Source organism: Orbicella faveolata, unplaced genomic scaffold, assembly GCF_042242905.1.
Source record: "Orbicella faveolata isolate gen_17 unplaced genomic scaffold, um_ofav_v1 contig_48, whole genome shotgun sequence".
In the NCBI taxonomy this organism is placed as follows: domain Eukaryota; kingdom Metazoa; phylum Cnidaria; class Anthozoa; order Scleractinia; family Merulinidae; genus Orbicella; species Orbicella faveolata.
Genome location: NW_028301578.1, coordinates 6,254,854 through 6,280,677, shown reverse-complemented (window position 1 = coordinate 6,280,677; position 25,824 = coordinate 6,254,854). Strand labels below are relative to the sequence as shown.

General features: G+C 38.8%; 1 protein-coding gene and 1 long non-coding RNA gene across 3 annotated transcripts; both read left to right on the top strand.

Moving 5' to 3' along the window:
* The first annotated feature begins 764 nt into the window (after window positions 1-764).
* On the top strand, window positions 765-23,718 carry LOC149096177 (protein kinase C-binding protein NELL1-like). The gene is made up of 11 exons (XM_089281490.1): window positions 765-774; window positions 1,310-1,438; window positions 3,084-3,197; window positions 3,722-3,853; window positions 4,455-4,562; window positions 5,393-5,503; window positions 6,236-6,367; window positions 6,662-6,802; window positions 7,220-7,342; window positions 10,449-10,547; window positions 23,354-23,718. The coding sequence occupies exons 1-11, from the start codon at window positions 765-767 to the stop codon at window positions 23,443-23,445; spliced, it is 1,191 nt and encodes a 396-aa protein (XP_089137616.1). The 3' UTR covers window positions 23,446-23,718.
* Window positions 11,810-13,526, top strand: LOC149096178 (uncharacterized). Of its 2 annotated transcripts, XR_016204584.1 has the most exons (3): window positions 11,810-11,940; window positions 12,091-12,151; window positions 13,033-13,526. It is a non-coding gene; the product is annotated as an uncharacterized LOC149096178 (long non-coding RNA). The 2 variants fall into 2 exon arrangements; XR_016204583.1 differs by lacking the exon at window positions 11,810-11,940 and having other exon boundaries at window positions 11,957-12,151.
* Window positions 23,719-25,824: the final 2,106 nt, after the last annotated feature.

Here is a 25,824-nt window from a genome sequence, read left to right as displayed (position 1 = left end):
GCGAATAGCTTTCGACATTCAAGTGTGACAGCAAAAGAGACGGAGTCATAGACAATGAAGGCAAATTATATTGACGTTGAAAGTGGTAGTAACAGCAAGAGCGACAGGACAGCAACCATCACAGCGACAGCGACAAAAACAGCGAGAGAGTGACATGGACTGTGATAGCGCTAATAGAGACCTTAAGGAAACCACGACGGCCACGGCAACGACTGAGACCGCCACCAAACAAAAGCTTTATGAGTAGCCGAGAGCAATGGCTGTGCGCGTGCGTAATAAATCTTTGAATATTTCTTGTCGTCCTTTGGACAACAACAACCTGAAATGACTTAGTTCTCTGCATTTTGGAGGGCACGAACGACGGCGGCTATTTGTTGTATTCTCGTTAGGAATTGAACGTTGGCGTTACATATTTAGCTTAAGAAAGTTCGGAGACCAATAGGCGGACTGAACAGATCTAGACAACTGCGAAATTCTAACATAAAATATAAACTATTGCTTTTACTAGTTGTTGTCCTCGGGGTCGTCGTCGTCATTGCTTAAGCTCTCTATAAAGGTCATGAAATGTTGATTGCCTTAGGTTTACAGTTTAGTAAGAGCTGATTCATCTCTTGGCAGAGTGGTTAAAGTGCACTGTTCGCATTTGTGCTTCGAGATACAATCCCAGGTATAGGTACTCACACTGTTTGAGACGACCGGGAACAACTGGGGTAACTTGCAAATGTAACCTTGGATATTTCGGAAGAGCTGGTGAATCTAAATGCATGAAAGCAGGTAACTATGCCATCTTGAAAATGTTTGTAAATAGCGGATTTAGCAAACTAACCCTACGAGGAATAGCAATCAGATAAATAAACGTTATGAATATGACGCGGCTATCGTAGGTATGGTTTTTCTTAAAGAACGAAAGACTGAAAGACGTTTGGTATTTTAATACCAGCGGCTAGAATTACCACAAGCGCGCGTTGGATATGAGATGGTAGATAGCCAAGAAGGCGCGTAGCGCCAAGTTAGCTATAGTTATCTCATATCCAACAAGCACGAGTGGAATAACTGTTTTAACAAAAACGCTCCAAAAATAAAGAAGACTAAAACAAAATAAAAGTGAAAACGCCCAAAGAAATCGCGCGTACGCTTACTATATTTGAGAGCATCGTATAATGGCTCATAACTCATGATAGCTAAGCCAATGAAAACTCTCGGGAAGCACATTACTTTCCAACATGCTTCAGTGTGAACTGGGCAATGGTAGCAGACTAAACAACCATAGTGAACCACAACTTAACTGTTTTCTTTTTGCTCTTTACAGCTAAAACAAGCAACAGTCGGCCGTTTCCTTGTTTGAGTCGAAGTAACTGTCCTACGTTTGCCATTTGTGATAGGAGCATGTGCACTTGTGCTGATGAGCTGATTGGAAACGGAGAGAATTGCAGAGCGAGTAAGAAACTATTTCGTGCTCTCTACAGAAGAATCTTTGCTGATGTCATTGTTTACAATTTTCTTCATTAACATCCAACTTTGCGCAGAGAAGGCTTTACGCTAAACACAAATTGACTACAAACATTTAAAGAGCTTGTGAAACTTAGTAATTGTCGGAATAGCAAGCTAAAGGCAATTACATTAATTAAAGATAAAGATTGGTGAAACTTTTTCCTCTTTAGCTGTAACATTCGAGGAAAAAATGACTTTCAAGAACTGCAAACTATCCGAGCAGCAAAAGCGATAACTAGCTCATACACTCTTTGTAGAATTTTGGGATTTTAAACCCCCGTCGCACAAAAAGTATTCAATACATCGGGCTCAAATTCCTCGGGACAGTAAATAGTGCTGTGTCATTTCAATATTCAGAACTAATGCTTTTGTAGCTCCATCAGAAACTCTATCGCTTATGCTAATGAGGCAAATATTGTGAACAAGGAATCTCCATTACACACCATTACACGCAGTGTGCATATTCATACGGGACCTAAACAACAGCATGACGATTGTCGATACTATGAAACAAAGTTCATAAGTATGTTTTACTGACGTAACTTTTGCTTTGAGTCCATTGGCAACTAAAACACTTAGTTGATTATCGACTTTAAGCTGGTAGCGATTTTGGAACTGAAGCTGACTTACCGAGTATTAGCTCTTTGTCTGAGTACCCTACAAAGTGTTCGGGGGGGGGAGTGCACTCCCATAAATATGCTCTATGGGTATGTGCCTTTGTAAAGGATATGGTTTTCAGGCGGTTTAGTCTGGGATAGGGTAGAAAAATCAGACAGTTTTTGTCTAGATTTGGGTATAATTTATCATAAGAGTTGCAGTGTAAATATGATTTAGTCTAGAACAGGTTTCTCTACCCGGGATTCTATAACAGAAATTAAAACTTCAAGGTAACTTTGTAAGATATTGGCTTAGTTAGCGTATGTTAAACTACGATAGTGATAAAGTTTCTGCATGCAAAATAGCTATTCTGGGATAGGGCAGAGGTATTTTGGTGCTTAGTTTAGAGTAGGATTGCAAAATCAAGCTGATCATGGTCTAGTATAGGGTAAGGGTCCTAAGGTCCTAGCGTCACAACCCTACCCAATGATTTACAGAGGAACCTACCGGGAAAACGTTATGCTCAGACGAAAAGTTAACTAACTCGGAACGTTAGGTTTCCAAATTCACAAAGGTGGATTAGTTACCACTATCAGTTTAACCTTTATTAAGTCTCTTATGTATTTTCCATTAACGGTCCAAAGCAGAAAGTACTAGCAAATCTATGGAACGTGAAGTAAGGCAGACTAACGAATAGCCGAAATGGAAAAGGTCGTCTTTAAAGGAGCCCAGTGACGATATTTTGAGTTATTTTGAACACGTACAAAATGATTTTAAATTGAATAGAAGGAAAACGGAAATCGTTAACTAAGATAGAAAAACACCAAAGAGATAATAATAGACCATGAAGGAAAAAGGATCGTAAAGGATGGAGAAGGTTAACACTGATTACAAACGACGAACTTGAAAAAGTGTTGCTGTGTGGTGGGGCTCTATGTCCATCATTTAAATAAAATAGTTTAATTTTGATGTTGTTATTATTTTTGATCAACCAGAACCACCACAGAAATGTTCTAATGACAAGATTTGTAAGTCTAAACATGGAAAGTGTATCGATGGATTCTGCCGTTGCGTTGGAATGTACGCTGGCAACGGAATCTACTGCAGAAGTAAGAAAACAAACATTTACGGAAATGCGGGACTAGGCGCGTGAACCAACAATAAGCCGAATTTTTGGCTGTTAGTCGTTTGCAAGTTTATTTTTTCCTATTCTTTCCTATTACTTAAGTTAGCGTTTAAAAATCCTTTTTGTTATAAGTTTATTGAGCTCACTCGGCAGTGTGATTCCCATTCCGTTCTTGGCCTGCTAACTTGGTGTTTTGTCTCAATGGTAATTGAAGACAAATCTTCAAATGCATTTGATTTTCAACTGCTTCGTCGCGATCGTTGGTAGGCCAGAATTTGCTTTTAACTTGCACCTGAGATGCTTATTTCCTCGGCTGGTGCCGAGAAAATAGAAATAATAATGAAAAATTTGATGGGCCTACCTGTAATCGGAAATACAGCGTCAATAAGGATAAATATTAAAATCTAATTTTGCTTTCAACCCGTGGCAGTAGCCGGCCTCTTTAACTAGATGTGGAAATCATCATGGTATGAAATAACATCATTTTTATGTCCTTTGTCTTATCAGAATCATCAGCTTGCCCGGAGAACTTCAAATGCGGAAAAAACGCTTTGTGCATGGTCGATCCATTGTATCCTAAAAATCCACTTTGCGCATGTATTCCTGGCTCGAAGAAAACCAAGGACGGAAAGTGTGTAGGTGAGTGATGTCCGTAGAGGGGGAAACTGCAGTGATAAGAAGTATATATATTGGTGTTCAAGGCTCGGAAATTGGCGCTACTCCAGGCGATTCCCATAGAGGAGTACAGGGCCTGTCACAAAATTTGACGAGAGTGCAGTACAGTAACGTTCCACACTAAGTTTTTTCTATTTTTTTTAAATTGGATAGATAATGGCGATGTTGGGTGAAAGATCATGCTGAAGCAAAAAACTTTAATTAAGGGTTTTGGAGGACTGAAACACCCAGGACGTTTGAGAGACACAGCCCGGTTGGAGTAGTTGCTGGCATCAACGGGCTATGTTTCTGTGCAAGCTAAGAATTTACTATCACAGTACCTTTAGCTTTCCATATGAGTAACAAGTAGCTACAGCTGAAATTGATGCTGGAAGCTCTACCAGACTGGGGTATGTGGGGAAGTGAGGGAGTAGAAATATTCATGGTCACTGAGATCGCTTAATTCTTCAAAAACCAAGATAAGCTCCAGCGTATATGTATGGAAAACTAGTTCCAGTGCAGAGTCCTCACTGGGTGATCTCCTTGCACCCTGGAATAATCGTTCAATATTCCTCTTTTGCTGTAGATTGCTTAAAGGATGCGGACTGCAAGAAGAACTATCTCGCATGCACCGTAGGAGAATGCACGTGCAAGGACGGACTTGCAATGGACGACGACAAATCATGCGAGCCTGGTAAGAACGCCAAACAATGAACGCAATGAATAGAAGCGTTATGACATCAATAGTAATGATACTAGTGTTTTATGGTATATGAAACCCTCCACAAATAATTTAACATGGCTTAAAACAATTTCCAGCAGTTAGATTTTGATGGGTCATTATAACCACTCTTTATCACTTGATGCTACAATCATGGTGTCAAAAAACTGCCCAATTATTACTGAACACGTTTTGATCATTTTCGTGACACAATAGCTTAGCAAAGCAACAGTGTGATCTGCTAAAACAGGCTTAATTACAGCTTTAGGGGCTTATAAGTCAAAAACGGCACGCGTAAATTTTTTTAAATTATCAAATTCTAATAAGAATGATAACACGCAACTTTTGGCAAAGCTTTTTTAAAAAAAGAGAATCCGTACATAGAGTTCAGAGCTACTTTAAAGTTTTGAAATTTTAAGGTAGCTCTGAACCCTGTGTACAGTGTTGATGACATATCTCCAGCCAGGTTTGTCGCTGGCCCGTTGTTGACACGGGGTCGTACTGTATATGGAAGCAGACACGCCAAAGCGAGCTGGTCCAGATATATAAGCTCTCCAGCTCCAGAGATGTTAATAATTCATCAAGCACTCACAATTTACAAAACTTCACAAAGTCCCAATAATATACAACTTTCAAAAAAAAAAGTATGCTTTGATAATGAGGATGGAATTTGCCAGAAGAAATTTTGCTCTGGGATATTTTGCACAGATCTTGAACAAGGCTTGGGTTCTAGCTAAATAATCTCTCGTTCGTTTCACGCACTCAACCACTAAACTCATGATATTCGCACTTGATTCACTTAGGGCCTCTACACGCATGCCAAGCTGACAGTGATTGCCATTCTCGGGCAAAGTGTGATATCGGAAAGTGCTTTTGTCGAGGAAACAGCACCGGAAACGGGAAATTCTGCAGAGGTAATTATTATGTATCATTCAAATCTAAGGCCCGGTCTACACTAGCTAGACTGGAGGAATTTGCAAACGGAGGTTTCACTCTGAAAAAGTATCATATGTTTTCCATCTACACTACGCCGGACGCGTTTTAAAACGCAACAACCACCGGTCACTTGAATTTTTGTTTGAGGAAAACTTGGACAGGGAAATCACATAAAATCACTTATGGTGACACCGTCGTTTTCGAAAGCTCCTTTTTAAATTTTTTTAAATTTTTTCTTTTTTTTTCCTTTATGTCCACGCGAAAACGAAAAGCCGGCGTTTTGAAATTCCTCCGGCTGGAAGAGCGTTTTCGAAAAGCTTAGTTTCGTCACAGATTAGTGTGGACCAGGCCTGAGAGCCCTTATTCCTTTCCCCTTCAACTCTAGTATCCTCGGACGTTTGAATTTTTAAACAAGCATTTATAGTCAAATGTCTCACTCGCTATGGCTTCACGTAACGTCAAATGACCAAATCCCTCCATGAGACTCGCCTAAGGGAATCATGGTAGTTTTATTCATCAAAACAAATATGCATTCCAAGATGATGAACTACTATGATTCCCTCCAGGCGTCCCCCACAGGATTGTTTATTAAAGAAGAATCACCTACAAGAAAGATGGAAAATCCAAAAATATACTTTTTTCATGTGTTGTCGTAGTCTATATATCTCCTAGTTATCTTCTCATGCCTCCTTTTCTTTGTCATTACATAGACTCACTGCCATGTCCTGCGGAGCATCATTGTGATGAGAATTCTGAATGCGTTGTTGATCCCCTGATACCAGACAAACCACATTGCGTATGTCTCGAGGGTTTTAGAAAGACTGCTAACGGAACGTGCGTTAGTAAGTTGCCTTACTGAAACAATACTCAATAATACTTTGTTTGTTCGTAAGATAAGAAGGAAGCAACTGAAAGGTCAATTTACTGAGAAACTCATACTCACACTCAATTTTGGGTCTAGGATCGAATTTGTAACTCCTCTTACAAATTGCCAAAAATACTCTGAGGAGGAATTCTGAGAAATTGTTGTTGTCTCAAGTCGAAACTTTTTATTTTATCTTATTTGAAGAAAAAAAATTGATTTTGATTACCCTTAGGTCTCAAATTCTAATGAATCACTTTGTCTTGTTCTTCAGAAATAACTGAGTGTTTCAGACAACAAGGTCAGGATTGCCCCATTGATCAAATTTGCAGCCAGGTCTCTGACGGTTCTTATAAGTGCATTTGCCACAAAGGTTATGAAATGATCACTTCAGGAGGAAACAGCACGTGCCAAGGTAACAATTTACAGTCAAGGTTAATAAATTAACATGAGAAGAAGTATCTGAGCGTGAACACTTCCAATATATTTCCAATGATTTAATGACAGTTTGCCAAGATATATTCTGAAAGTCATTAATAACTCATCATGTTTGAACAAAGGAAATCATTACCGTGACGGTGTTTGGATATCTCATGTTGATTAGCATAGATTTGGGCGATTTTGTTTCTCCGTTTTCTCCTTAGTTTTAACTTGGATTAAGAAGATATATCAAACACCCGAGACAAGGTTTCATCGGCTATCCAAACACCAAAAAATACTCCGCTGCGCGTCGGATTTTCAACGCTCTTCTCCATCTTTGGAAATGTTGTCAAACACGGTCTTTTGTGTTTGATATATTACTAAACACGTTACTTATTTCTTGTTAACGCAGATGCTGATGAATGCAGCGATCCAGGAACTTGTCCAGCAAACTCCGTCTGTCTAAACTCTGAAGGTCGCTACGACTGTGAATGCAGTGATGGATACACAAGGAATGACAATGGTGACTGCCAGGGTAAGTAAATTAAGGTAATTTTTTTCACTGTAATGGCCCCGTTTCACTCTTATAGCCCCTGCAAATTATCAAAAGTGCAAAGAAACACTTACCGACAGTTTGCTGCAAGGAAAAGCATTTGGAAAATTAAACGAAAGTAAGTTGGTCCTATTGTCTAGAGGATAGAGTATCTGGGGAGAAATAAAAATTAACAAATCGAATGTGGTTTAACGTCGTCTGTACTCTTATCGACAACGATATGCATCATCACAGTGGTCAAAATGTTGTGCGCCGAGTGAGTCCTCAACAAATTTTGACCACAGTGATGACGATAAGAGTACAAACAACGCTTAATCACATTCGATTTGTTTTTTTACCACAATATCAACGTCAAAGAAAAGAGCGTGGCACTTCGGTCACACTTAGTGCCACCAAAGGACACCGTCGGCCCGGCTAAACAGGATGGCGTTGTCTACAAGATTCCCTGTGAGTGTGCAAAGTCTATATCGGGGAAACAGGAAGATCCGTGCAGGAGAGGATCAAAGAACACGACAGGGATATACGACTCGCCCGTACCCAGACCTCCGCAGTTTCTGAAGACACCCACGAGGCCGGCCACTATCCTATCTGGAATGAGGTCAAGTTTATTGATCGAGATCCTCACTGGTACACACGTAGGGTCAAGGAAGCTATTTACTTAAGACTTCACCCTAATAACATCAACAGGGATAGTGGAATTGAAATTCCTGAAGTATGGATGCCCACGATCAAAATACGCAACAGCAGGAGAACGGTACAACAGCGCACCGCTGAGGGAACAGTTACTTACCGGAACAAGGGAACAATAGCAGGATCGAAATGCGCCAATCACAGCCGACTTTTGTGACATAAATGATACCGTGCAATCAGTCGACCTTATGGCCTGAAGAAGACTAGTAGTAAGCAGTCGAAACGTCGCGATCTACATCTCAAGTGACTACATCGTGAGTCAAACGATAATACTCTTTATTATTGCATCTACCACGATGAATAACAACAATCTTTTCCTCGACAGGATCAAGTACTTTTCTCGCACGAAAAAAAAATCACTATTAAATCAAATTTTACTTCAAAACAGTGAAGAAACGCCTCTCCACGAATGTGCCTCTGTCTACCCTATATACCTATTCAGTTTGTTTTTAAGAAAGTCAATCACAAGTGTTAAGTTTTGAGAGTTTTGTAAAACAGAATTTTCAAACGACGTCACGGCAACCATATCCCTGTCCCAAAACAATGAAACGGCGGCCATATTGGTGTACCAAACCAACCCTGTGGGAGTCGAACTCTTTTCCTTATGTAATTAACAAATAAAGAAGCCTCGACTGTGCTCTGTTCTGTTGTAAAGCACGCAGGAAGCGGTAGAGCACGAAAGAAGTGTTTTTCCCTACTTCTCGAGTGCTCTACCGTTTCCTAAGTGCTTTACAACAGAACAGAGCACAGTCGAGGCTTCTTTATTTGTTTTATGATAAAGAATCAGATAATTTCCCCACGTATCCGGTTGAATTTTCAAAGCAAACTTTTTTTTCCAAACGAGCAAAAGTGGCGTCAGCCGTGCACTGTTCTCTGATAAAGCACGCTAAAATAAGCCAATCACAATCCTTGTTAGAATTGTTCAAATAATTTGATTGGCTAACGAAGCGACAGCTGTCAATCACAAACTGGACTTCAGCTAAGCTTTCAGTTTCGAGTAGTTTGAGCGGCTTTCGAGAGAAGAACGATGCCTTCAAAGTTCGCTTTTAAGTTAATTTTTAAATACGGATCTAAAGGCAGGTAACGGTTTATAGTCCAGAGGAATCCGCCCGTATTGTGGCCCATGAAAACGAGCACTTTTCCAGTGGAAATCACGAAACGCGAAGCTCAAAGCTTGTGGATGAAAATGCGAAATGCCGAGTTAAATTTGAAAGGAGCTACATTTATTTACGGCTTGTAGCCGCATGCAGCAAGATTGCCCGAACTAGCGTAAAAGTTAGAAAGACCTAACGGCTCCCACTGGTTCTACTCCGAGCGCTGAAGAGAATATCAGGGCAAGTTTTGCACCGACCACTCGTCGGTTTACTTCGCTGAGATGACCGTAGAACGAGCGTTATTACACTGCATGTAAATGTTGTTTGAGCAATTGAGCATTTTTAATTGTAAATTTACAAAAATAAAGCTTCTCATCATAAACAGAGACAGTTCAATGGTTGTTTTCTGTCGTTGTTTTACTTCTTTGTATAATTTTTCCCTTCGTAACAAACATAATGCCTTTATCGAAGCACTGTTTAGGTTGAGAATTTGTTTATTTCGCTACAGCCGTACATGTTTTGTCAGCGGGAATCTAGTAAAACTTGTTATTTTAGTACAGTTTTAACACTACTGTTACTAACAATGGTCTCTGTGAGCCATATTTACTGCAGAAAAATAGCTCGCTTCCACTGTGTTTGTCTGAGTCACAGGGGATGTTTAATTTGGGTCAAATTTGTCAAAATTCCGAAGCAAAAATTTGGAAGCCAACTTACCGTCATCAACCCGTGCTCTGTTCCTCTGATAAAGCACGCTGTTCCAGCCAATCAGGGCGCCCGTTATATGGAAACTTTGTTATAAACACCTTTATTTGTTCCAATAAGTTTGCATTCTGGCGCGTGAGTGAAAACGCTCTGATTTTCATTGCAGATCTGGATGAATGCTCTGAAATTATGGATAAATGCGGCTCCGGCGAGAAATGTGTGAACGTGCAGGGAGGGTACTCTTGCGAATGTGAAAAGGGATACGTTAAGAAGGACGGAGCATGCGTAAAGGGTAAGCTTTTGATGAAATAATCCATGATTTGCATTTTGAAGGAACTGCAGGACCATAGACGAACACAAGATTGTTATTCTGGGAATATGCTGTTTTGAAATTTACTTCTATGTATATTGGATTGCAGGTTTCGCAATTCACTGCATCATGGATCCTTGTGCGCTTTTGCACCCCTTGCTATCACAATTGCCTATGGCTTAGTTTTCCCAGCAAAAACAGTTCCATAAGTACTTTGGCATAATTACTTTGGCATACTTTGGCATATATCCTCCCAAAAGTACTTAAATTTCCTTAACTGTTTCAATTTTAGAATGCAAGTGCAAAAAACATGAAGTATGCTATGAAGGAAAGTGTAAATGCAAGAAAGCATACAAGAAGAACAAAAAAGGACACTGCGTTGCTCGAATCAGTAAGTTCTGTATGGTCAGTAATTGCACAAAACCAAGAACGTAGTAAACTTGAAGCAAACAGTCTAAAATTCTTTGTGCCGAGAGCGGCGCCTATTTATAAACCCAGCGCACTGAAGACTCTAATGAAATGGTTATAATCGCGGTCGTGCATGCGGCTCACTGAATCACTGAGACACTTGTTTGGATTAATTTGGCCACTCACGTGGCGTTTATTTAGAACCATTCAAATGCTAAGGTGTCAAATTAATCAATTAAACATCGCTATATTTGATTCAAAGAATAAAGTTGGGGCGAAAAACAGCCACAAGCCACATCCTGTGGCGAGCCCCAACCCAAGCCGCAGGCGCGGCAGGTATATTCTGCAGGGTGCAGGGTGCAGGGTGCAGGGTGCAGGGTGCAGGTTGAAATTTAATTATAACTGGAAAACCGCTGGCACTAAAAATAATTAATAACCTACATACTCGTCAGGGGCTCTTACATAAATTAGTACGCCTCTTTCACATAGTGAAGACACGATGATCCGCGGTAAGTGTCGCGATAAGTACTTATCGATCGACACGCTGAGACCAGTGAAATCTCTTGAAAACCATCTGGATGGCCGCTCGACAGATGTTTCCAGCGATTCCAGATTTGGCTCGGATCTTCCCTCAACAACAGAAGATTGCCATCACAAATGAAGCAAACAAATGAAGAAATGAAATAACATAAGATTTTAACCGACGGAATATACTAGCACAAGCTCAGTGTGCTTTCATTTTGGTACTCACAGGGAAGAAACCAAATTCAGCAGATATTTCAGATGATATTTCAGATGATATTTAAAATCATAGGAATATACGCTCCTCCCATCGCTTCGGCCGGTTTGGCACTTAGGTGGAAGCTGCCTTTCTGAGCGATTGTAAGCAGAGTCATGTAACAGTCAAGGTAAGTCTACCAGCTGTACGTTTCTTTTAAGTGCCAGCGGTTTTCAAGTTATAATTAAATTTCAACTTGCAACCTGCAACCTGCGCCCTGCAAAATATACCTGCCGCCGCAGGCACGCACGCACGCACTATGAAATAGTGCAGAAACGACCAAATATAAAGATAATGGAAAATATGTAATATGAGGGCATCAGGAACACCAGGCCCTTCTCTGACATGTCCTTGAAGCCCCAACGAGTAACGGCTAGTTCTCGGGCTCGATGGGCACGGCGGAAAAACTGCTGATTGACTGAAAAATCCGTTGTCTTGGAGCATGCTCAAGCGCTCGCCGCTGACAATTTGCGGCTGCAAATGAGTTTTGAAAATTTCTGAACATTTTGCAAGCGGGAGCATCGAACAGCAAGAAATATTGTGGACTTTTACCCAGTTAGAACTTCTACCTGTCACAGAGAATGCGGATTAAGCACAAGTAAGTATGTTGCAAATGTTAGCCTGGTTTTGTCGCTTTCTTTGAGTGTTATTCTTTGTGTTGTGATTTATTTTGTTCGTTGGTGTCGTGTTCATTTTGTGCCAAGCGGAAGCACCTTCTTAGTTTATTTACAATACTCTTCTGCTGCAGATATTGGTGTACAGATGACTTAACACAATGAACACAGCATAATGGAAAGTTATGTTGAAAGGTAAGCCAAGTTTTCCTTCCTTTCCTTCCGTAAATGGTTGATTTTTGCAAGTGGCAACATTTTCTAGTTCGTGTGTGGCTTCGGAAACTTTTTGGCTCGATGAGTCTACAGTTCAAAAGTTGAAGATTTTGTTCGCTATCATTTGAATTACCCGTGATATCTTGACTTGCCTCTGCCTCTGCTATGTTCATATAAATGAGTGACGAAAACCGTTGACACTGTACTGTAAATGAGCTTAATTTTGTAGATTTAAGGGTATAAATCTTACATGCAATGAATGTTTTAAACGCGTAGCCAACTTATGTTCAGTCCGGATATCAGCATACTATTCAAGGTGACACATTTCTTTCTACGTTTGGATATATCCTCTGGCTTGTGTTGTCTACAATTTAAAAGTTCTTGCAGCGGTGCAAGAATCTGATATGACAGATGTACGCCAAGTTTTTTGTTTTGTTGTTATTGAATGGACTAATTGCGTGGTTTTGAAAGAGTTTTTAAAAGTTATCTTGTAAAATTATTTTTTGACCTGAAGGCAGACTTTTTTGAGTTTAATTAGTCTGATGATGACAAGGTTAATGAAATGTTTTTATTTATTTATTTTTATTGAGTGAAACCTCAAGAAGTAACATTCCTTTTGTTGTACTTCATGATTATGTTGTACTACATGATTTAGATTTCCCGGTTACAAAGCAGGTATTCAAAATATAGGTTGAAAGAAGTTGCGTAGTCTTCAATGCTCTAGGCAGTATTGTATATAATGTATGAACAGTGCAGATACTAAGTTAATGACATTTCTCCTTGCAGTGTAATAAGTATGCAAAGGATGAAGTTAAAGTATAGCTTAATCTAATTTTACATTTTTTCCTCTTTTTTTTAAACAGTCAGACCTCAGATTTTCACAGCTCTCCTCCTCTCTTTCAATTACTTGATTCTCTGGCTGGAGACAGTGTGATGTGGCCACGTACATCAAATTGAAGAAGTTTTTTTCATGGGTGAAATGAATGCCATCTTCCTTGGAGAGGATACTAAATGATATGTCCCCTTTTATAAAAAGATTAAGGAATAATAAAAAGGATAATTAAGGAACCAAATGCATGGAACAAGTATTTCAGGATTCCCCAGTAATTAATAAAGAAAAATGTTTGAAGACAGAAAAATTACAGTTTGGTAAACAACTTGGTTGGGATTTGACTGCTTAAAAATTTGTAAATCATAATATTTTGGTGTGGAAGTTTATGCGATATTTAACAATTATTTTTTGCGATCGAGGTGAATAGTGGCTGTTATTCACTGAGATTGACAAGTTTTTAGTATATGTACAAAGTGATCTCAACAACAGATGAAAAGGAAACCATTAAAAGATAATTTAATTGAACTCTCAATTCATGCGTGGAAAACATGCAAGCGGCATGAAGATGTGCACAATTCCTTACAGAATCTTCTAACATGGCAAGTCTAGTTAACCTGCGATAAAATCCTCGTTGATCACAATCTAGCAAAATGGTCTTTTAACACTTTTCAAATCAGCAATCTAAATGAAAAGTCTTTTTGCAAAACAATTTCGTTGTTCAATCAAAATTGTCATTTTCACTTGAAATGAAAATTCAAAATTCAAAACTTTGAAGACTTTTTGGTATTTTCTGGTACAGTATCTTCTTGTATTCTCAGGATTTCCATTTCAGAAACACTGGCAGAACATAAGTTTTTGCCGGCCATTTTGTTATTGTTTGGATCACGCATCATTCACTTGTTAGGGAGTGAATAATTATCAATTATTCCACGAGAGCGTGTTGGATATGAGATAATAGATAGCCAACAAGGCGCGTAGCGCTGAGTTGCCTTTAATCTTCTCATATCCAACAGGCACGAGTGGAATAATTGTTTTTTTAAACAGGCCCCCAAAATATAGAAAACTAGACTTAAATAACAATAAAAATGCTCAAAAAATCATGCATACGCTTTCCATATTTGTAGAGCATGGTATAATGGCTCATAACCCCTGATGGCTAAAACAATGAAAACTCTCAAATTGCATTATCCAATGATCCAGTTTTTTAATGATGCTCATTGCTTGTGTGTTTGTGTTGGATTTTATTTTTATTTCAGTTTAGTTTTCTATATTTGAGGGGTGTTTTTAATGAAACAATTCTAGTCACGCTTGTTTGGTCTTTTTGTTTGGGAATGGGAGAGGTTAACTTAACAGTAGTTTTTACATGTAGTTATTTTGGAATTGTAAATCTCCAAGTTGCATTTTAATTAGATAAACATTTTGCTAAGACATCATTTGCCTGATCTGATTAATTTACTAAAAGGTGAATTGTGGTGCCAGAAGATAACCATATCCACCTCAAGGGAGGTCAATGGAAATTCTGAGGAGTGGGGTGGAGGGGGGGGAGAATTCAAAACTTAAAATTTTGAAACGGAAAGTATGAAGGCGAACTGGCATTTTCAGTGGGGTGTTCAGAGGAAGGGGTTTGCTCCAAATGCATGTCTTATGATATGAGCCCTTGTTGCTTCACTGATGTTGATAGAGATTTGAATATCTTCTGTATCTGCTATAGTCTTATTTTCTACAGTACACCCAACCTAGAAAGCCAGGTGATCACAATTTGTCTGGTCCCTATCCTTCAACCTACCAGAAATACAAGACTCCAGCTGACATAGCTCATAGGGTCATGGATACAAAAACCATCCCTCCGCAATAAGGTGGTGATCCCATAGGATGGTTGAAAGTTGGGGGAGGGAGTAAACAAAATTTGGTGGCAGGGTCTGCCAGGGTATGGAATTTATCTGGAACACAATATGAAACAGTAGAATTTTGTTGCAGTGTAGGCTACTGAACCTTCTCCTTAAAAGTATCTGGGAGAGATGGCATACGGTATTTGCTTGGAACAAGACTTAAACTTACTACTGGGGGAGGAGGGATGGTCCAGTTTTCATGTGTTTTCACACAATGGTGCTTTTTGCAAAAAAAGCATGCTTTCCAATGTGGTCAGTGTAAGATGCAGACTTTGGACTGCAGGCCAGGTGTTAAAATGCAGACTGTAGACCTTTTAAGTGTTACTGTGTGTTAACAGTAAATAGACCAACCTTATTCAAGCCAGAAGAAGTGAGAGTTTAGCCTAAATAGTTCTAGGGTTAGACTGAATATCACTCGGGTTAGCTGGGAAGGATCTAGGGGGATTTGGCTGGTTCGGTCGAACCCCCTAGATTAAAAAAAAGAGATAAAACATAACAAGCTAACTTGGCCTCAGAATAACAAAAATCCCGTTTCCAATTCTAGGACCACAATTTCAAAAATTTCCAGCGTGAAAGCCACCGGTCCCTGTACAGGGGACCGCCTTTTGGCAGTTCGTATCTCGAAACCACTTCTCTGTATCCGGATTCCCTTCTCTGTATGGCGGATTACGTTTTTCGTTAACACAACGGAGAAATGTTTGCAATAACGAAGCCCACAGCTGCGGGGAAAGCTGCGTAGCCAAGGAACAAGAGTCGTAGTAAGTGCGAAGTAACATAAGCCATCATATCAAACACAGGCTGACATAAACAAAGAGCAATTTATTTTATCCTTCAAGCTGTATTACATATACAATACAACTTTCTACAATGCCATATTAAACCTCTATAAGCTTACTACAAGTTTTCAGCTCATGGCAGTACATGGCATCCACTGAAGCGGCAAAACAAGGCACGAATGAATAGCACACAAGCGAAAAGCACAACGAAATTAGGCATTAGTGTGTACTACTTACGAATTCGTCCTCCACTTTCCTTTCTTCAGGCAACGATACAAAAGTCCATGAACAAATAGCATTTAAAAATTTTCATCAGCACGAAAAAAAAAGTCATATTTTATATGTTCCGTGAAATTAAACAAGCTACAAGAAATTGCGGTTCAAAACCTTAAAGAACTTGACACGACCTTAAGAAAAGGAAAAACGGTACCTCGGGTGAATATGGAAAAGCTGAAAGTTTCCTTTCGGAAGAGCTGTCTTTATCGCCAGAGAAAACTGACAACACCGTTTCGATCCTCTCGATCACAGTCAAAACATCAGCACGGATCATTACCCAAAGTAGCCGAGTTGCTTGTAACTGCTTTGAGCGAACAAGATGTTGCCAAAAGCCATAACAATGACGTGTTCGTTTTTGATTCGTCGTCCGCCATTTTGAAAATGGAAAGGCCTGAAGACGAACCGAAATCTACTGCGCATGAGCAGCGGTTTTTCCGCCGTGCCGGGCTCGATAAGAGCACGTGTTCCAGCGCTCTAGATTAACAACCACTCTAATATAAAATTGTTGCCCCAGCCCTTGTCTGACAGGCAAACTAACTCTGGAGATAAGCTAAATTGTGGATCACGTTATGATTAATCGTAATAATAGTAAGAACACTTATAATGATATTAGACAAAGCCGGCACTTGCCCGGTCTTTGTCGGAATAAAATCCGGAAAGCCGTCGCAAAATCTCAAAACTTACGATTATTACATCTCGCTGGAAAAGTTGAAAATTTTAGGTCAATTTTAATTTATAGTATGTAAATCTTGATTTACATTGTTTGTAGATTACAATTTACATGTTAATGTTTTGTAAGATAAAATTACAGGAAATTTACAGCTTTTAATACAGCATATAAATGTTCTGTATATAGTGATTTATATTGTCTTTGTCGACAACGATTATTTCAAGAGCATGGAAAAACCTGTAAAATATTTTACGCATTTTTGCAGTATATCCCGTTGTAAAAACCATGTAAATTGCTTTACTAAACCATGTGAGAAACGTGTAAATAATTCAACCGAATACAGAGAAAAGTCTGGAAATGTTATGTTTGTAACCCTGTAAAAACCATGTAAATGAAAAAAGGGGGCCTGTAAGAAACATGTTATATATAGATTTAGCCAAGCCTAAAAGCGGAGCTTCTGGGCCGGGTTGTTCAAAGCCCGATTAAGCTAACCCAAGATAGGCGAGAATTTTAATTTGAGTTTTGAAACTTTACGGTGGAGTTTTCCATTTCTGTTGTTTGGCCTTCTGTTTTGAGTTTCAATTATCTCAAGGTCCTCAAAATACACAAAAAGCAGTGAAAAACGTTTGTATACAAGAAAAATTATACTTCAGTTAACTTTTATAATCCTGGGTTAGCGTTAACCGACTTCCGAACAACCCGGCCAACAAGTTAACCTGACATGAGCCCGCGATCTAATCGAAACCAACACTTAGTCAGCGGTTAACTTAAAAAAAAGCACGTAACCTCGATGAGCTCTAAACTTGAGCCCGCGATATGGTCACGTGATACTGGTCAGCGGATACCTTGTTTTGACAAATGTCAATTGACCATAACATGGATGTCCAATATTAAAGAGGTAATTACGCTACAAACTGAGGGTGCATGTCTCTGTCAACCTCGCTTAGCTGGAGTATGGCCGCCATGTTGGGCAACTCCGCTGCTGTCGTCGTCGTCGTCGTGCTTACGCGCCCACGAGCAATACCGCTAACCATGAAAACCATGAGAAAATCAACTCATGGGTTTCTTTTTCTTTCCCATATGAGTATGGAGCTCCGCTAAAAATTATGTGAATGAAAAAAGGGAGCGTGTAAGAAACATGTAAAAACCAAGTAAATGAAAAAAGGGAGCCTGTAAGAATTATATAAAAACCATGTAAATGGAAAACCTAGAGGATGTACCGGTGAGGTGACATGTAAATCAAAAAGGGGGACCTTGCGAAGGCTGTCTAAAAAATTTAAATGAGATAATGGGGGCTTTTCGCAAAACTGTAAAGACCATGTTAATGTAAAATGGAGACTCTTAGAAAGTTTATACGGTAAAAAACCATGTAATGGAAACGTGGGGTTATTGAATAGAACTCTCGTGTAACGGCTCAACCAACGGAGAGTGTTCAAATGATGTAAATTCCAAGTTATCGGCGAATTGGAACTTTCACAGCGCGAAATGGCAAATTTGCTCAACTTAACGACAAGCGTAAAGTTGCCTTTAAAGTTGGAGAGACCTTTACGGCAGTATTTGGCCCCAGTTATGTTGTCTGGGGTACCCGGGGGGTATCTGGGGTATCTCTGTCTCTCTCTGTCTCTCTCTGTCTCTCTGTCTCTCTCTCTCTCTCTCTCTCTTGCTCTCTAAGGCAACTTTATCGAGCGTTTATATCTGAAAACGTTGTCCCTGTAGTCCGAGTCAAAGTTGACCCTACATGATTACTCATAACTGGCCCTTATTGAATAATCAATTGTGCAAACATCCCTCTTTGTTTAAGTTTTCCTCGGTCATTCGATCAAAGTGGCTTTTGCGGAGTTAATTTTTACTTCTTTGACACTAATTTCTGCTTTAAATCCTAAATCTAGACATTTCGTGACACTCGCCACGCCAAGAAATGTCTCGGTTAGGCGAGCCAAATTGTTCATATGAAAAAACGTTGTCCCCCCTGCCAGGGTTACCCTACCTGCCGAGATGAGACAACTCGCCCACCCGTGTTGTCTTGCCCCCTGACGGGCTCGCGATCCTCTTGTAAACGGTTGGTTGAATTTTGCAAGGAAATAAATAAAAAGTTACCTCGGCCAGGGTAACTTGGGGGTGGGGGACAGGGAAAATAGGAGGGTTGTCTCAGGTAACCGAGACAATATAAATGGGGCCTTTTAAAGGCGCGTTAAGTTAAAGTGTAACACCGCCGTTTAGCTCCGTAAACCTACCGTGGAGCCCCCATTAAGGTGCCTTTTACGCTGAAGCATTTAAATTTCTCTAAAGTCCAAGTGTGTGCAATAGTATGTTTTAAATTGAAGTTGGACTGGAAGGTATGCACCAAACGACATCGCTGCATTGATCGACACTGCACTAAGCTGTCTTCTTGTAAACTTTCGGTACACCCGAACTACAACAAAACTAGAATTGTTACTGCACATGCAAGCGTTCCAAGCTCACGTCTCGGGAAAAGAGAAAAATTAATTCTCGGACACGTACGTATTTATTTATGAAGGTCCATGAAAGCGTCACGCGCTGTGTGAGTCCAAGACGGAAAAAGCCCTGGTGACTGAGTTTGAACTGACGAGGTGTTAGGTTAGGCAAGGAACCGTTGAGAATGAACGAAATATCATCGATTTAGAGCGTTAATTATTCCGAAATATGACCATTATATTTGTACGATTAATACAACTAAGTATGCCCTTGTACGTTCTCTGTGGGCGCGATCCATTCAACCAAAATTTCCGAGCTGATGTTTGAAAATTTCTCGGTGTCAAATGGATTGTGACGGGTTCGACCGGTCTCATTCCATTCCACTTCGCGCCTGTTGGGTCACTGTTTGCTAAGGAACTATGGCATAAACGCAATAAGGTGTAAACTTTAATGTTTGTTTAATTAATTAATTTTAATTAATCAGTTAGCCTTGTGGAAGGGAGGCTGGGTTGGGTAGCTATAGGTACCCTTGTGCATTACAAAATGTGTTATATTTACGTTGGTTTCATTGATAACATGGCAAAAATATATATTTGGTTTTGGAAATCGTACGATATCCTTGTAATGCTATTCTCTGGAGAACAAAAGCAATTTGCTCCAAACGCATGCGCGGATTAGTTAGCGTCAAAGTCGACTATATGTTAGGTGAAGGATATATTTCATACAGGACTACCCACGAACGTTGAGTGCTTTTCCTTGTGGTAGAACATAACATGTAAGACGCATGCGTTCTAGCATTGCTGGTGTGATAAACTCCGTTCTCGAGTTCAGATGCACGCTTTTTTTTATTTTTTGTTATTAACAATTATTCGCCAAAGGCGAAGTGAACATTGGCGAACATTCACCGAGACGAATTCGAGATAAATATTCACCAATGTTCAGTATAATTTACAGAGGTGAATATCAAGGACTAAGAAATAAAAAACGCGGACGCAATTGTTCGTGTGCATACACGTATGCAGTTGTAGTTTTAATAATAATAAGCTTACATGTACATCGATTGTCAATCAATTTACTCATTGAGTTCGGCAGTAAAACAAACGAGCGAAACACTACGAAAAATAAATTCATGCGGTACCTTTGTTTTACCGTTGCTGACTTCATTCACAGTTGTCATCATCGTCTAAAAATGAGTAGCTTTACTTTGAAGAAAACTAAATTTCGGTCAATCGGTCTGACCTGCTGGCGATCAACGTAACCACTGCGTTTTCGATTCTTAAAAGCCTTGAATACGAGTTCTTGAAAAGATGTTTGGTCCAAGGGCGACAGCAGTCGTTTTGAAAATTCTCCATCCTTTCAATTATCCTAGACTTGGAGTGATGTCTTTCGAAAAAATGAAAACTTCATTCAGCAAATGTCCGCCATATTTACGCGGGATATAATTTCGGTCAAGCAAAGATCTCTTCCTTCGATACTTCTTGTTGAAACGCTCCTCAGCTGTATTACTTGATAGAATTGTGCATTAGTTTGACGGGGTTGCATTGTTAACTCCAAAGCTGGCAACAGAATAAGAATGCACTGTTCCTTGACTCGACGTGGCTAGTTGACAATTAGATTAGGCCTTGTTTATCGTGAAATGAGAATTTGCCTTTTGAATAAAACAAAATCGTAAGGTTCCTCTTCGACTTTTCAGCAGATATGTATATATATTTAACTTTTATATTCCAGTTACCTCCAGCAGTGAGTTAAAAAATACACATCTTTAGGCGAATAAAAAGCTCTGTAATTATAAGATGTGAGATTTTACTATCTCTTTACGGGTGCGAAAACCTTTTTGGGACCTTCGAGAAACTGAACCCTGGTGCATTACACTGTAACATGGTGACCTTTAACACTTTAATATGCTCTGGCAGCTTTATGGCATAAACTCAACCACTTCAAACATTATTTTTAATGCTTCGAAATATCACTTACCTGTGTTAGTGAAATAGCGTTAAATTTAAATATCTTAGATTATTAGATTGACACTTATTGTTTGATACAGCAGCTCTAAGGTTTCATCATAGAAAGGAAAGGCTATGTTTACATACATGTAGTACCAGAACAATAATTTATTAACTTATGTTGCGTGATGGGAACTATGGTACTAGATAGGCCTTTCCATTTCAACAGACCCCTATAAATTGTGTTTTTTTTTTTTTTTACACTTTATCACAAAAACAGCAAGTAAAATTTTAGATCTTTACCGGTCTGAATACTGTTTACAGTAAATGTTTTTCAGGGATCCAAAATGTTTGTACTGTTTGGATTCCATACATTTTTGGAAAAAAAGAGGAAACTGTGACTTTATAAACATAGCCTAAAAGATGTCTGAAGCCTTAGTTTGTGTTATGCAATGTAGTATGCCTTTGGCATCAAGGTTTTATGGTGAGTCTAAAATGTCAATCTCTATCTTGTGGTAAACGTTTTTTTTTTCTATTTTCTGTTATTTCAAAAGAACAATTCACTCTATGAAAAAAGTTGATCAATACAAGTCTGTATACGAGCAACGTGGCCCAACAGCCTTGGGCTTATCCTGCTTTCTGTCGCATGGAGTGACTAGGAGTATTTCTACTCCCCCCTAGATGAGATGCTAGTCGATCGCAGGATTACCCCAACATTAAATTCGCTGGTTTCCATTTATACACCTGGGTGGAGAGGCACTGTCAGAGTGTCATGCCCAAGAACACAAGAGAATGTTCTGGTTAGGGCTTGAGCTCGGATCGCTCGATCCTGAGTTGAGCGCATTAACTATGAGGCCATCGCGCCTCCCACATTTTTCATAAAAATAATCAAGGCTAATTTAATCCTACAATAATTAGTAAGAAAAAACAGTTTATTCATTCATTTTATGACAAAGTTATTATCATTTCGTTACATTTGACTTTGTGAATTTAGTATATATTTAAGACAGTTATCCATTCGCAAACAATTTTAATTTAGTAATACGCATAAATTGCAAAATTTTTACTAGTTGTAGCTGACATCAGTATAGTTCTTAATCATTTTATTATTTACAAATTGAATAGGGCTGAACTTGACGTGGTTTCGCACAATCTAAAAAAGGTCTTAAACTTTAGTCTTCTTGAAAAGGGCTTGAATTCAGTTAAAGGAGCTCAGTCATGGTATTCTGAAATTTTTTGGCCATGCACAAAATTACATTTAAGTCATCTTGTTATGGATAGAAAGAAAAAGAAACATGTTTTATTTGCTACAATATACATTGTAAACCTTATTCATGACTTATAAAAACTATTTGCATTTTACGGAGTTTTTACTGACTGCAAGAAATTTCTCATTCTGTATTTGTATATTTTCTACTATTATCATTAAGATCGACAGATTTGATTACAATATAACAGTACATTCCATGCATTTTTCTTCAAGTCATTTATCGATAAGGGTTTCTGCCTTCGTTTTTCGATTTACATGCTATTTACAGGCTCCTTTTTCAATTTCCATGTTATTTACAGGCTCCCTTTTTTGATTTCCATGTTATTCTCAGGCTCCCTTTTTCCATTTTCATATTATTTACAAGCTCCCTTTCTCAATTTACATGTTATTCGCAGGTTCCCTTTTTCAATTTACATGTTCTTTACAGGCTACCTTTTCCCATTTTCATATTATTTACAGGCTCCCTTTTTCAATTTACATGTTATTTACACGCTTCCTTTTTGGATTTCCATGTTATTTACAGGTTCCCTTTTTTGATTTACATGCTATTTAAAGTATTTTGGCAATCTCTCTGCCTTAAATTTACAAAAAAAAGTTATTTCACAAGAAATTTACAGGCTATTTACAGCATTTGCAGGAACAGTTTACATGTCATTTACATGATCTTAGCCCTTTGCTTTAAACAATTTACAGTGTTTTCTCCATCATTTACATGTTTGACTTGAAAATTTACATGTTGTTTGGAGCGTCAGAAACATGTAAAAGAGGAAAATCATGTCAATTATTCTTTACGGTCTCTTTTGGATTATTTACATGTTAATTACATGTTATTTATATACTCTGTAAATTTTCAACTTTTCCCGTGGATCTCTGTTTTTAGATACAAATTAATTAAAAATGGCTTTGCGGGCCCGAAAAAAGATTCCAGGACTTTCGAGAAACGGGACGTCTGCAAATTATGTGAAAATTTTTTTAGTTCTCCCAACTCAAATTTTTGTTGTAATACTCTATTCTGACACTGGATTACTAAGAACTAAGAGGAGTCACAAAATTTTTTCATGCCTGATTTTCGTTTTCTTTTTCCTTATTTAGGTAAAGGTCTCCGAGGAGGCTCCGCCCAGGTCAGCGGCTACCTAACCACCTTTTTTCTTGGTGTGCTTGGGAGCCTGGCCCTCACAGCATAAATGGGACTTCCCTGGCTGCTTGCTTAGCTGTTGCTAACTGGAATCTTTTGAATTTTTATTAATTGAAATAATATCTGTAAACTTCCCACAAGTTAAAGTCTTTACACGCTTAATTCGATGATTTATGAACTGGACTTCACTAATTCAATTAAAACCTGTTTCGATGTCATAAAAGACTTGTAAGGCCCACTAATTTCTGCAATACTGGTTAAGCTCAAAACAGGAAAAACACTATTTATTTTTAAGACAAAACATTTACATATCGAAGAGAAGACTTGTATATGACAAATTTCTCAAGTCTCTGTTTGGCTCATGAACGCTATGGAAATATTTTACATTGCTATGCTGTTTGTTTACAAATATTTTCATGGCTGTTTACAAATATTTTCATTGGTTGAGTTTAGTTTCCGAGCTTCTAACCAAAGGAAACGTCTGTTTTAAACTAGCATTTGGTTTTTTAAAGTGTATTTATGCAATTAAAAGTCTCTCTTCGAAAGTCTGGGTCTGCAGATGTGTTTCGCACCAGTCCGCAAAACCAAAAGTTGTAAGACTGTAACGAGTTTCTAAAGCCAGTGTTGTGGTGCGTCGGCGTGCAAGTTAAACACTAAGTTGATTAAGCTAAAGTGGTAAAGATCGTAAAGTAACCACGGTAACGTTGTTTTTCAATTTGCTACGTCAAAATGTCATCGATTTCAAAAAACAACTGTTGCGCCAGTAGATCTATCCTAGCTTTACCATCTGCTTATCAAGGATATCTGGTGACATTTAAATTGATGACGTCAATGGCAGTAAAAGGAGCACGACCATTAAGTGCCAATATATGGCTACTTGGGCGTCAAAGGGTTAAAAGAAGTAGGATTACGTCACATGCTCAAGATTTTGCGCATGTGACGTATTCATTAAGATATATGCTCAACGTTTTGGTCGCGGTTAAAAGGTATGACTCGAAAGGACATCATTAAATATTCAAAACAATGACGTCAGACGATGCGTCCCGAAGAAGTGGTTTTTTTGAGGGAAGAAAACACCACTGATTTGACAACTAATTACCAATGATGGGTAAAGCTGATGAAGGTAGGTAGATAACAGAACGACAAATTTACAAATATTATCCAGCTTTATCAAGATGCACCCGTGAGATAGCCCCTTTAAACTTAAGTGAACTTTAGTTCACCTCTCGTACGATGTAGGTCGGTAAACTTGTGTAACTGGTAACACACAATGAAAAAAGGCCTCAGTTATTTTTTGTCACTGAAAAAGAAGCGTTTGTTAACATGAATAAATAACTTCACCGCAAAGATCAAGCCAAAAGGAATCGCTGTGTGGAGTTTTAAAGCTACATTCCTTTCTAGGTACTAGAGTAAATTACAGGGACATGTATTATCTAAAAATCGTAAAAATGAGGCTAGACAGGCCGTGGTGATTTTTTCCATACAAATCTTGCAAATTTAGATAAGTCACAGCTTTACCATCTTTAAACAAGTACCGAAATGTTTCAGTGTATATATGTTATTTGCCGGCTTTCTGTCGGTCCGTATGGTGAAAAACTGTGACCGAGGCAGCATTTTCAAGCCCGAGGTCACAGTTTTTCACCATACGAACCGACCGCAAGCCGGCAAATAACATGTTTATTTTTTTTTTCCTGCAGTAACTCAGATAGTAGACAAAGAAAGATGTATTAAAAAACAGATTTTTTTCGAACTACTTTGTGTTAGTTGCATTTATTTCACTAGTTAAGTTCTCCAAAATTGCTTTTCCGGTGTGAAATTCCGTGCAAAGTTTGAAGTTTTACTACAGAAACAATTTCTGTCAGTCGTTGCTTTTGAAATCACTTCGTCACTTTTCTACTGTAAATTGAATAGCAGAAGGCGAGGAAATTCGTTAAGTGTATTCCACAGCAATTCTTCTAATTACAGCAACGATCAGAGAGGTAAACTCGACTGAAATTGACTCAAATTTTACGGCGAGAGAAACAAAGGATTACGCACCATTACAGCGCCAAGCTACAAACAATTAAGCAGACTCTCACAACTTCAAAACACTCAATTGAATTTACTTAGTGACTTTCCTTGCCATTTTCAAGTGAACAGAGATAAACTTGCATTGACTAATCGTCTATGGATGTGCAAAAAAGGCAAAAGATTGACGATTACCGCTAACTTTTAGGAGCGAGATTTAGGCAGCGGGAAAAAATCCGGCCCGTGGGCCGTATCGTAAAGAGCTGGACAGGTCACGTGCGTATGATTAGCCAATCAAATTCGAGGATTTAGGATTCCGGCCCGCTCAGATGCTTGAGAAAAAATAAAGTGTGTTATGCCACTTCCTTGTGATGTTACCCGGTGAGTGCTTGTAGAAACTTGACCAGATAACGGAAGTCAA

What these genes read in the sequence shown, in the direction of transcription:
- LOC149096177 (XM_089281490.1), top strand. An exon ending in TGCTAACGGAACGTGCGTTA is followed by an intron (nt 6,368 to 6,661) that starts GTAAGTTGCCTT and finishes CTTGTTCTTCAG; the next exon opens with AAATAACTGAGTGTTTCAGA. An exon ending in ACACTGCGTTGCTCGAATCA is followed by an intron (nt 10,548 to 23,353) that starts GTAAGTTCTGTA and finishes TTCCTTATTTAG; the next exon opens with GTAAAGGTCTCCGAGGAGGC.